Here is a 13,058-nt window from a genome sequence, read left to right as displayed (position 1 = left end):
AATAAGATAAAGGGTTTTGGTACTGCAAGTTGTTATTTGACATATAAAGGAAAAAGTTACAATTAAAATGAAATCACACTGAGGGTTGAATATCCTTACAAGGGGAAGAATTTCAGGGTAGTAATTTCACTGCCCTTGCTTATGAAGGGCATTTTTAAATCGGATACTGAGTTGTCAAAACAATATGCAAGGAAACAGTTTCCTAACTATTCTTACTTTGAAGGTGAGGAAGCTGAGATTGAAATTTGAGTGTTTTTGTCATAGCTGATCCTGTGATCATACCCACTTGGAAGGTGAGAATCCAGAAGACTGGTTTGTAGCCAGCCCAGACAGAAAAGTCCAAGACATTCTATTTCCAAGTAGTCAGACAAACTCTGACTAGAGGAATGGTTAAAGTTGTAGAATGTTGATGATAAGCAAGCCATGAAAGTATGAGGGCCTAAGTTCAAATTCTAGTACTTGCAAAAAATAAAACTTTAATGCCTGGGTTCGAATTGGCAGCTTTGTTTTGGAGTCAGTGTTTATTATAGAGGTCTTTCTCTAAGCTCCATAGACATACCTGGGGCAAGCACAAAGATGAAAAAAACATGTTCTTGCAGTTCAGGCAACCAGTCCATGTTTCAGGTAGTTTCTTTCCTGGGCCTTTCTTTGCTTTTTCAGGCTTCCCTTGTTTCATTTTGCAAGGTTCTAGGACTTACCTATAGTTAAATCAAAATATATCTCAGTTGTTTTATTTCAGTTTCAATCATTGACCCTTTCTGTGTTATGTTTCATTTCATTTTATTCAAGTACCATAATGATCGTTAGTTTGACCTTGAAGTAAACCATTTAAGTGCATTATCTAAATGAATATTATGTTAAGAATCAGTACACGGACATTTTATGCACAGAATTTGTCATGCAATATGATTTCAGAACTCACCAAAACAGTTACAACAACTAGATTAGTTATCACTGCCTGTATTTAAGAATTTATTTGAATAAAAATATAGTAGGAGTACACTTAAAAAAACTTTGAGAAAAGTAACTAATGCAACACAATGAATGTGGTGGATATGTTAGTGATTAACACATTAGTAATACTTTTGAGATTCCATTTTAAAGGCGTCTTCTTCCTTCATAATGTGTATTTATGGTGGCAGCTTTCATGTTGGTTCCTGCTGTGCAGTTCAATAGAGTATGTTTTTAGGTGGTTGGTTGAGGGTTTTTTCCTTATGTATGTCGATGGAGATAAGTGTTTTAATTACTTTTTTAATGTCTGTGCTTTTGTATTTTTCTCTTCTCTTCCCTTTTATTTCCTGCTGTTGAGATTACTGCCTCATCTCCACAGCAGGTGGCTGTGGCAAATTTGTTTTCTTTGTAAGCCTGGTAGATTTATTTTGTAATAGAACTGTTTCTTTTTAGTATTTTATTATTAATGGTTTCTTCACTCTGGAATATAGTATCTTTACAGTCTTAAATAGTAATTTTCTAAAATCATCTAAGAACTTCAATGATTAAGAAAACAACAACAATAACAAAACTTTGCCCGAGGCATGTTTTCTGATTTTTTTTTTATTTTTATTTTTTTGCTTACCCTCTATAATGTGGGGATTAAAATTCAAGGTAACTGTTTTAAAGTAAAAGAAAAATAAGTGAAAAAAATAAGTTAAAAAAAACAAGTGGGGAGGAGAAGGAAATTGATAACAACAGAAAAAACCCAGAAGACAATTTACATTTAAATAAGTAATACCAAAAGTTTAAGGAATGAGTATAACTTGGTGATAGAAATATATACTACATTAATTGTATTAATTTGTGTATTCCAAAGAGATTTTAGGCACATCTTGGTTTATATATAAAATTAAATTTTAACTATTTAGACAACTCTTCTAAGAAAATCAGAATACCATAAAACAAAAAAGAAGATAATACTTGTGTTTATTTTTCCCCAAAGACTTTATTGTTTGATTGTGTTGTATGTGCTAATAGACCAGACAAAATGTGAGATGAATCTTGAGTATAGATATTACTTGTCAGAAGCTAGTAGACTCCAATTTATTTCATATATATTTCTTAATATGTGACTTGGTTATTTTGTAGATGTTCCCGCATGTACATATACCAAGTGTGAACTGATATATGAGTATAGTAGAATTTGTGCATATTTTTTATTTTGTATATAAAGCTACTTAAAACAAAATTGTACTAAAAATAAAAAAGAAAAGAAATCTGTACTAACCTATAGTGAAATTATTATTTTGGTATATTTTATTCTTTTCTCTAAAGATGTTTTGGTCTTATTGTGCTACAAATTAAATTAAAAAATAGATACCTTTGTATTCCACTTGATTCCAAACTTTTATTATGTGTTCCTGTACAGAAATAACTTGTGAAATGGGGAAGAAGATTATGGCTTTAAGTGATAACTCCATTCATAACACTTCTCTGAAAGGATTTGTCCTGTTAGGCTCTTGCCAATGGTGATACACAGAATAAATGTGTGTGGTCACATTGACTGAGATCGACTAGACAGCAGTTCCATGAAACAGATGTTTAACAGGGATTTGAAAAAAATCAATGAAATGAATATTATTGTGATGCATGGTGATCTAATTCCAAATGTGTTGTATTGAATCACTCCATTCTTTCTAAATTCAATCTGAACACTCAGAACTAACCGTATTTACAGTGGGGTGTTGGGGGAAAAAAACAGTTTTGTTTTTTTTTAATTGAGAAGAGGATCACAACAGGGTATGATTGATCTGTTCTCTTTCTAATCAATGTATGGATCCTGGAATGATAACCCATATGGCACTATTGTCCCTCGAGAGTAAGATAGAACTCCTTTGAGCCATATAAGTGATCTTTAAGTGACAGGTAAAAAAAATTATATCACTTCATGGAATTGTGGAATACTTAGGTAATCAAAAGGACTATTTTGCTTCTGTATTGTAATCACAACAGCTTAGACTTCATAAAGGAATATCTATCTTTGTCAATATATATGTAAGTATACATGAATAGCATTTATTTTTTATTTTATATAACTATTTCCAGATCAGTATATATGTATGTATATATATATATAAGCATTGGAATGATTTGTAATTAATTGCAGCATCTTCTGTGTTAGAAATTGCTTACTCTGAATCTCTTTATTTTCCATATTTTGTACATCTTACTGAATATAGTAATAATGTCTAGGATATGGAGAGGAGGCCAAGACTCCGTTCACCAGGCATTGCTCTCAGTGTGACAGTGCTGTTCTTAAAGGTGCTCTGAATGGAGTGGCATGTTCTCCGTGAGGAGGAAGTGCAACATGATATATTTCTACCATTGCTAATTACAACATTCTTTTGTGTTGGGAACTTCAAATTCTTCTCCTTTATTTTGAATTATATAATAGACTTGTGGGCTGCAGGTTGAAATTAGCAACAGTCGAAGAACTAGTGTTTTGGTAACGTGCATTCCTGTTTCAACTTCTAATATTTTTTCCCCATGAATACAAGCCTGTGCCAAAAGAAAGGGGGGGATAAAAGATAACTAACTCGGATTAATAAATACTTTGAAATTTGAGAACCTGTGGCTTTAGCTATCAGCTAAATTTTGTTATCTCCTTCACTTGAGAATAATGGTGTAATCAGAGGTGTTTTATTTGTCTGTGAAAATCTTGTTATTGACAAAGCACTTGTGGGAAATAACTAGACCAATATACTTGTGGAAAGGACTCATTACCCATTTCTGCAAGCTGCAGCCTTTGCTTGGGCACCCTGGACTTTTCAGTAGGCTGAACTATCCCTTCCTGTGGGATTTGTGAGCCACTCTCTAGAGACAGATTTGTCTGATGGTTGTCATTCCCAGACTGGCTTAGCTGTCATTCAACTGGAAGCCTTCAAGAAAAAAGATCTTACATAAATATTGGCTCAATTCAATTAACAGTGAATAAGTAACCCAAGCACAAGTTGTAAAATGTGAAATAATTCTTAAACATGTCTGCTGCATAGCTGTGAAGACTAAGCCTTGAAAGACTCTTCTTCCTTTGTTACTTACCAGATGATAACATGTAATAGAATATTCAATATCTTGTTAATGTTCATCAAAGCTGGGCAAAACTTGATAGGAGCAAAAGGAACCAGTTTACTAGAGGCACTGCTGTTATTTATTCTGTAGTTGTTCCAGAGGGAGGTACTTTGAAAGAAAAGTAGGGATATATTTTTCAAAGACTATCAAATATTGAAAAATAACTAGCTAGGTACCCAAGGGGGATACACTTAAGAAGGAAAATATTTCAGAAAGGAAAATTTTACTCGGGAAAATAATCACACACACACACACACACACACACACACACACACACACACGTCAAAAGGAGCAGCCAATCTTTTGTTTACTCCCTGATTAGAGCCTGGTTGCAAACACATTCTGAGCAGTAGGCATATCTATAATTTTACAATGCAACTGAATACATATGATTCATACTGCCATGGTTCATTTGGAGATCACCAGATATTCAGCCAGCCATTATCACATGTCTCAATTATAACTTTAGATTGGAACAAGGCAACATATTGAAGTTACAGTATTGATTCTACAACATGCTTCTCCAGGTGGGAAATCATCCTGGGACAGTGGACTTCAGCAAGGATATTTAAATTCTTTATGCCTCCTTTTCCTCATATTTAAAATTCTGGTAATAAAAGATAATGTTCAGATGATAATCGAGGTGTATCATAGAGTATTCTGGAAATTCAAATTAATTGGTATAAACAAATCCCCTACATGTCAGGTATTTAAAGTAGCAATGCTTTTACTCAATAAATGCTAACGTTTTCTAAGGTTTACAGAGAATCTTATCTTTTTAAGAGCACATGAAAAGTATCATTTAAAATATTTCTTATTTTAAATTCAATTTTATTGTCGGGATGATGTACACTGGGGTTGCAGTTACGTATATAAATATTTTTTATGGAATACTTCTTTACTTCTTTGTTTAAACACATTGAAATTCCATGATATTTGTTAAGTAGATAAAAAAAAGATTTTATGCTCACCTTGTGTGTGTGTGTGTGTGTGTGTGTGTGTGTGTGTGTATTTGTGTGTATTTGTGTGGGGGAGTGTGTGCCTGTATTTACAAAGGGGCTTGAAATCAGATCATTGAGTTCTCTCTTGGATTATTTTATAGGAAGCTGGTTCTCTACTACTTGAGCCATACCTCCATTTTTAGTCTTTAGCTGTTAATTGGAGTTAAGACTTTTCTGTCCAAGCTGCCTTCACACATGAAGCTCAGATCTCAGTCTCTTGAATAGTTAGGTTCATAGGTGTGAGCCACTAGCACTGGGCCTTACCTTGACCTTGTGAAAGACAAAGAATGCCTCACTGTACAGTATGAATCTCTTTGTTAGTCAAGTCTCTTGTCAATTTATTCTTCTATTTGATGACACCTTCCTACTGAAAGGTGTACTAAAAAGTCATTCCTATGTCATTTTTCAGTCACCCAGGTATAGACACAAACCTTATTCTTTTAATATTTACTCCCAGGGAAGTCTTTCATTGCCAGATAGGTATTGTCAAGTTTCATTTTCTTTCATATTTCCCTAAAGGATGCTTCAGTATTTTTTTTCTTGGTAGAACTTGACTTACATTTATTAAGACTTAATAGTTGGCGTTGATTTAAGCTTTATTCTTTCCTTGCCAAGAGAAATGAAGTTAGAAAAAATTGATAAATTGAAGCATAAATGAGCCTTTCTTCATGTGTCTGCTATGCCTTCATTATGTGTCTGATGTCAGTACATACATACACAAACATGTCTAGGACATTTCTTCAGATCTTCCATCTAAGGATGCCATTATTACCTAAAGTTCTGAATGGAAGTAGTAGAATATGAGAGAGATTCATAACTCAATTTAAGTGTCTCTGGAAAGACAGAGCCAATATTATGGAAATGTCCATGAATGGATGGATGGATGGATGGATGGATGGATGATAGAAAGCTGATAGTTGATTCATTTTAGGAAATTGGCAAATATCATTGTGAGATGAAAAGTTGAAAATTGGTGACAAGTCAAAAGATTGGGAACTCTCTGATAGGAGGTGATGACAGTCTTGAAACACCTTTTTTTTTTTATCACACAGAGAAACCACCAGCTTTAATCTTTCAGTCTTTTGACCAATCAGATAATGCCCACCCGCATGATTAAGATAATCATTGGATAAAATAGCCAATTATAGATCCAACTGCAACTATATACCTAAGTCAGTATTTGATTGAATAGCTTGGCCAATTGCCCCATAACATTTACCATCCCCCAAATTTATACATGGTGCCAGAGCTACTGAGTGGGAGAGGAGCCCTTCACTTCAAAGTCTTTCTACTGACCAAGACATTGCTACATGACAGCATCATCGTCCTTGATGAGAATGTGAAATGTGCCATGCCAGGGCACAAAATCATGGCCTGCCACAGGGCATAGAGGAAAAGCTCCAGTAGTCTTTTGTCTGTGGAATCACTCCAAAACTAATCTCCAAAGTAACAACCATCCATTAAAAAATGGGCCAAAGACTTAATGAGAGTCTTCTCTGAAGAAGAAACAAAAATGGCCTATAGACACATGAAGAAATGCTCAACATCTTTGGTCATAAAAGAAATGCAAATCAAAACAGCTCTAAGATTCCACTTCACTCCAGTTAGAATGGCCAGGATCAGGAAAACGAACAACAACAGATGCTGGAGGGGATGTGGCCAGGAGGGATCACTACTACACTGTTGGTGGGAGTGCAAACTCATTCAACCACTATGGAAAGCAGTATGGCAGTTCCTCAAAAGACTAAACATAGAGCGCCCCTATGACCCAGCAATTCCACTACTTGGCATTTACCCAATCATCCAGAAACAACGACATACTAAATCCACCAGCACAACAATGTTCATTGCAGCATTATTCACCATAGCAAAGATATGGAACCAACCTAGATGTCCCTTAGTTGATGAGTGGATCAACAAGATGTGGTATTTGTACACAATGGAATTCTATGCTGCTGTCAGAAAGAACGACATTGCCCCATTTGTTAGGAAATGGAAAGACTTAGAAAAAATCATATTAAGTGAAGTAAGCCAGACTCAAAGGAATTTAGGCTCAATGGTTTCCCTCATTTGTCATAGTCAGTAGAGACTATGTCTACTAGCAGAGATTTGCAGTAGAGCAAAACCTTGATACAAAATGCCATATAGTATGAAGCTAAATGAAAGGATCTCTAGGATATAGAAACATAAGCCATATAATGAATGATTGTTGTCCTTAATGTACTAGGTTATCTCTCATCTCTTTTGCTGTCCCTTGGTTATCTCATATTGTTACAGTATCTCACTTTGTTATCTGATATATTGGATATATTTGTATTTGGTTATTTGAAATTGGATAGGGAAGGGGGGAAACCCAAGATGGGGGGGTGAGGGGAGGGAAATGGGGACCAAGACATGTGGAAGGATATCAATGTATGTGAATTAATGCACCTTCTATCTGGCAAATATCATGTAACCCTTTTATTAATTACAATAAAAAAATATTAAAAAATAAATAAATAAATTACTTGGGTGGTGGTTATGCAGGCTGCAGGATAATTTATATTGCACATGTCCAGTTTCTGGCTCATTTTTCCTCTGCTTAAGACAACATCCATAGTTCAGAATATCTAACCAGCACCCTCTTAAACATTTTGGGTGTCAGTCTGACCCAATGAATGTTAAATTCATCATAGTGACAAATGCAAAGTGGAATGAAAGCACAGACGATGTCTTGTTCTAAGTGAAAAAAAGTAAATGTAAATTCCAGCAGTCTTTTTTTTTTTTAACAAATTGAAAAGGGAAAAAAAATAATTTCTCTAGCTAGAGGGACTTTACTAGAAGACATTCTATTCTTTAGATAACAGTTATTTTAGAGGTGGATATAACCAATCATTGTAAGCATAAAGCATTTGTTCTGCTTTAACCATCCAAGTAAAAGCTCAGATTAGAATTTGGAAAAGGAAGAATTTTAGAGCTGATTGCTAGTATCTGTAGAACTTTTATCTCCCACTTACAATCTCTGGGCCTTGTTTTTGATCTGCCTTAAAGGATTTTTCTTAACATATCACCTTGAAAGTGCATCCCATATCTAGCTGTTTCTAGTTTAATATGAAAAAGAAATGGCATAGAAAGTATTCTCTGCTTCATTTAGATGCTTATTTAAGACCTATGTACTATCTCTCTGTGTGTGAGTGCTGATTTGATTAATCAAGTGCAGGTTCAAGTACAGCCATCTTTCAGAGCATTTGGGAGAACTTGTTTTAGCATTCATATTTATATGTATATGTACACATATGCATATACATATATATTAGCCTGTTTTTGCATACATTTGTGTGTGTATGTATGTGTGTGTGTGTGTAGTGTGATATAAGCTTCCTCCTCATAGTTTTTTCCAAGAGAATCCTGTACAGCACTCACCACACATTTATATCCTAATATCTATGTTCTCAAAAATACCTAAAAAATATTCCTTTGTCTTCAGGAAAGCAAGTATTATTCTCCTTTCAGTTAGAGGAAAGGGAATAATATGTCATGTAACTTGCCTAAGTTTATCTAATCTTCCTAGAAAATTGATATCATAGTCATACCATGGTCTTAAAATACCATAAGCAAATACCTTTGGTGTTGAACAGGAATAGGAATATTTGGTTGAATTTGAAAGACAATGATGGTTCATAGCTGATCCTACAGAAGTAAGTGTGGGCTTTCAGATCATACATTTACCTCAGGTTGCAAAAGTTCTTAGCATACTGATTCTTCTCTGTGTGTTCCCTGGGAACACAATTGTAAAAGAATATCTAACTCTTTTAGACAGGGTCATTGGTAAGGTGCATTTAAGACAGTAAATGAAATCAAACTACATATTTTCCCTGTATTGTTGTTGTTTTTGGTGGGTCATGGGGCTTGAGCTTGGCCTGTGTGCTGTCACTGAGCTCTTCGGCTCAAGGCTACCACCCTACCCTTCAGCCAAGCCCCACTTCCGGTTTTTTAGAGGTTAATTATAGATAAGAGTCTCAGGTCCTTTTGTGCCCAGTCTGGCTTTGAATCTTGATCCTAGGAGCCTCCCGAGTAGCTAGGATTCCAGTCATGAGCCACCAAGCCTAGTTTTTTGAACATTTTTTCTTCTATTGTAAAATGGAAAGACTGTGGTAATATGTTGTTTGTTTATGCTTACCAAACAGTATGAGTAGGAGCCAGAAGTGTGGTCGAGTGGTCCAGTGCTCGCCTACCATGCACAAGGCCTTGGGTTCAATTCCTCGGTACAACATACACAGAAAAAGCCCGAAGTGGTGCTGTGCCTCAAGTGGCAGAGCACTAGCCTTGTGAAAACCCAAGGACAGTGCTCAGGCCCAAGTTCAAGTCCCAGGACTGGAAAAAAATTAGCTTGTTATTAATTTTCTTTTTAATATTTTAGTATTTACTTCCTAAATACGTAGGTCAATGAATGTTGTCGAAAATTTGGAAAATAAGGAAATAGTTTAAAAAATAGCATATCCACAATCCCACAACCAGAAGTAATCAGTTTAGATAACAAAGGTTATATATTTATATATAATTTTGATTATAGAGTACAGAGTTTTAGTTTATATATTTATTTATACAAAATTTGAATTATAGGATACATGTATTTTTACATCCTGCTACTTTATTGGTATTATTCTTTTCTTTTTGGAAATGAAAATCATTTATTTATTTACTATTTTGATTTTTTTCTTTTTGGTGTTTTATTTTTGTCAGTTGTGAGTCTTGAACTCAGGACCTGAACACGGTCCCTAAGCTTTTATTGTCAAGAATATATCACTATTTTTTTAAAAATTTTATTTGGTGGTGTTTGCTCATCCTCCCTATGATTTTTTGGAACAAATTATATGTGTATGGTAACCTGCTTTGTGATTCCTTAGAACATATTCATATTCAAAACTGCTTTTACAATAGCTTGATTTTTGTGTTTGCTTCTTTCAACCTACTGTGTGAGGTTATTTCTTCACTCTCTCTCTGTCTTTCTCTCTCTCTCTTTTTTTTGGTTTGGTTTCTCACCTTATGGTTTATCTCATGTATTTGACTTTGGTACCTGGTATATTATATATATGTTTATTTGAAATAGGGAAGGGAAGGGGAAAAACAAGATAATTCAGAAGGTTAGAGGCAAGGAAACTGAGAAAAAAAACATTGGAAAGGGTATCAATGTTCAAGAAGTAATGTACCCACTCCCTGGCGAATGTAACCGTAACCTCTCTTTCCATCACCCCAACAATAAAATGCAATTCAATAAAAAAGGAAACTGAGCACCAATGTGAGTTTCTACTATAAGCAAGTCTGAGAAGCTTCATTTGTACACATACTAACCAGTTCAGTTTTCTTACATTGTATAGTTTTTAATAAGGAATTGTGGTTTATAATTTTCTTTTTCATTTGTTGTGGTAATGGAGATTAGACTCAAAGAGCTGTACTCTACCACTTGAGCTCTTAAATGTATATTTCTTTAATCACTGCTAAAATAAAATTTAATAATCAGAAGTTATTTGTACAATTTCATCTTCTAATTTTATTATCCTTTATATAGCTACCAGAAAGTTACTGTTTTATTTATACCATGAAACTTTTTGCATGATTGAGGTTTTTAAAAATGGTTTTCCTGGAAGTATTTCTCCTAAAAATTATATATTTTAAGTACAGGAAGGGCTGAATATTTGTGATAAGATACATGATTTTCTTTGAGATTTTTCCCTCCACATTTTTTTAACCTTAGAATGATTCTTCTTATAAATCTGAGAAGTATATATCTATATTTTCTTTTAGTATTGTTACAGATTGTGAATATATAATACTTTATTGTACTTCAAACTTACTGTTTTTTCATTTGTGGGACTTGTACTCTGGGCCTGGACGCTGTCCCTGAGCTCTTCAGCTCAATGTTACCACCCTACCCCTTGAGCCTCAGTGCCACTTATGGTTTTCTGGTAGTTAATTGGAGATAAGAGACTCAACTCATGGACTTTACCGCCAAGGCTGGCTTTGAATCTCGATCAGCATACTGAGTAACTAGGATTACAGGCATGATATACCACCTGGCTCTTCAAACTTATTTTAACATGCACAGTGAAGAAGGACTATAACCCACTTGTTCTGTTAATGTTGTATACCATGTTTTTATGTATTTGTGCACAGTATGTTTCTGTGTATGTATATATGCAATATAATGTATGACTTTATGAAATACACTTTGTTGCATATTAAAGCTACATTAGCTTTTGTTACAGTATGTTTTCTGTTTGCTATGTATGTTTGCTCTATGTTTACAATTATGTTTGCTAATATATACATATATATACACATAAACATTTTTATGAGCCACATTATTTAAAAAATAGTAGATTTAAAAAAACTTTGATAAATAGTTAAAAAGGCCTATATGAATATTATATTATATACTATATATTAATATTGTAAACTTTTTTTTCATAGGTTTGCCAGAACCCAATACAGATAGTATCTTTCAAGGACTGACTTCAGAGAATGGATTTTATACATCCAAAGACTTCTTGCCACTTGTGGCCAAAGGCAGCAAAGCAGGTATAACCTATTGTTTTCTAAATTTAACATTGTCCATGTTTGCTCATGTATTATCAATTTATATTAAGTTCCAGTTCAGTAGGATACTGCTTTAGGTCTTAGACTATGTCTTAGAATAGATAGTACCAATATAAATTTAAAAAATTTAAAAGCCTGGCATCCGAGTTTTCAAGAATTATCTATTTCATTCTTCCAAGAAAGCATCCTGATAAGGACATCTTATTATGTTACATGTCATCTAAATTATTTCATGAAAAATTACTTCAAAGTAAAATAGCTTTAATAAACATCAAAGATGTTCTTAGTAGAAATGTTTGGAAGTTTGGGAACTTTTACATGTCTTCCTTGGGTTATATCCACTAAGACAGAAAGATCAAGATCTCTTCCTGAATAGCAATTTTATAAAGTCAAGCAATTTGATTGACACCCTATTATTCCAAGCACGACACAAAGCTCACAGTATACTATGGTTTGGCTGACTAGAGACTGTCGTCATTTTTTTAGTGATGAAGAAGCTGTAGCTTTTTCCTCCAAGACTAAATTATCTAAATGCCTTTTGAACATGTAATGTTTTAAGAAGTCTGAAGAATAGTTCTTACATGTCACTGTAGACGTTATAAAAAAAAGAATACACTTTGCACAATATTGAAAAAGTCAAGAACTATTTGATACTGTGTCACTATGCAAAAGTTAGTTAAAGGTCCATGCCATGTCTGTCCCCAGCCTCCCCTCCCTTACTTCCACCCCAGAGAGCTGAGATTCTCTGGGCCCCCTTCACTGGAAGGTCATCGTGCCCTGAACAGCTACTTGAGAATTGCAGAGTGCCAATTGTCTAATGCTAAACCCAACGTCTTACCAACAAGATGATAATATTTATGGAGATTATAGGTCCACACTATCCATGGTGCCATTTCCTTAAATTATAGTAATTTATCTTAACGTTTTTACTTAATCTGATAATATAGTGCTATCTAATAGACGTGTTACACCTGCGTTTTCCTTTTAGCCCAGGACTTTCATTTGGTTATCAAATCTTCACCAAGTTGCCCCAGAGACATGAGCCCTTAGGAAAGCCTATTTCTTTTATGTGCTTTCCTATGTTGTAGACAAAGTCCTAGAATCGGGAAGAGTTTTATTTTCACCATTCAAGAAAGTAGCTCACAGAAATTCTTCAGTTACACAAAGGACCCTTAAGCAGGCATGCTTACTTGAAAAGTTTATTTTATGCAATATTTCATATAGCTTTATGTTAAATATTGCTGGAGTTAGTGTCGATTTTAGCGGAATGCTGCCAACTGTTCATCCAATCATCTAGCAAATAGTAATTTAATAACTGCGAGGTGAAATGTTGTCTCTGACCTTGACAAGTTTTAATTGATTCATTCCACTGTCTTATGGCCTCATCACTTCGCACACACTAGGTTGTGGCAGTGCCTC

The 13,058-nt window shown here is 34.4% G+C and overlaps 1 protein-coding gene across 1 annotated transcript in view; it reads left to right on the top strand.

Annotated features, from left to right (window-relative positions):
* Dpyd (dihydropyrimidine dehydrogenase) overlaps nucleotides 1-13,058 on the top strand; it is an 800,444-nt gene that overhangs the window by 293,933 nt on the left and 493,453 nt on the right. Inside the window, exon 9 of the mRNA XM_090333954.1 lies at nucleotides 11,514-11,621. Within this exon, the coding sequence (XP_090190080.1) occupies nucleotides 11,514-11,621 (108 nt within the window). The remainder of the gene's footprint in view (nucleotides 1-11,513; nucleotides 11,622-13,058) is intronic.

This window comes from Megascapheus bottae, chromosome 6, assembly GCF_031878675.1.
Source record: "Megascapheus bottae isolate mThoBot1 chromosome 6, mThoBot2.hap1, whole genome shotgun sequence".
In the NCBI taxonomy this organism is placed as follows: Eukaryota; Metazoa; Chordata; class Mammalia; order Rodentia; family Geomyidae; genus Megascapheus; species Megascapheus bottae.
Note: the sequence above shows the minus strand (reverse complement) of the source record. Positions and strands in the feature narration are given on the sequence as shown.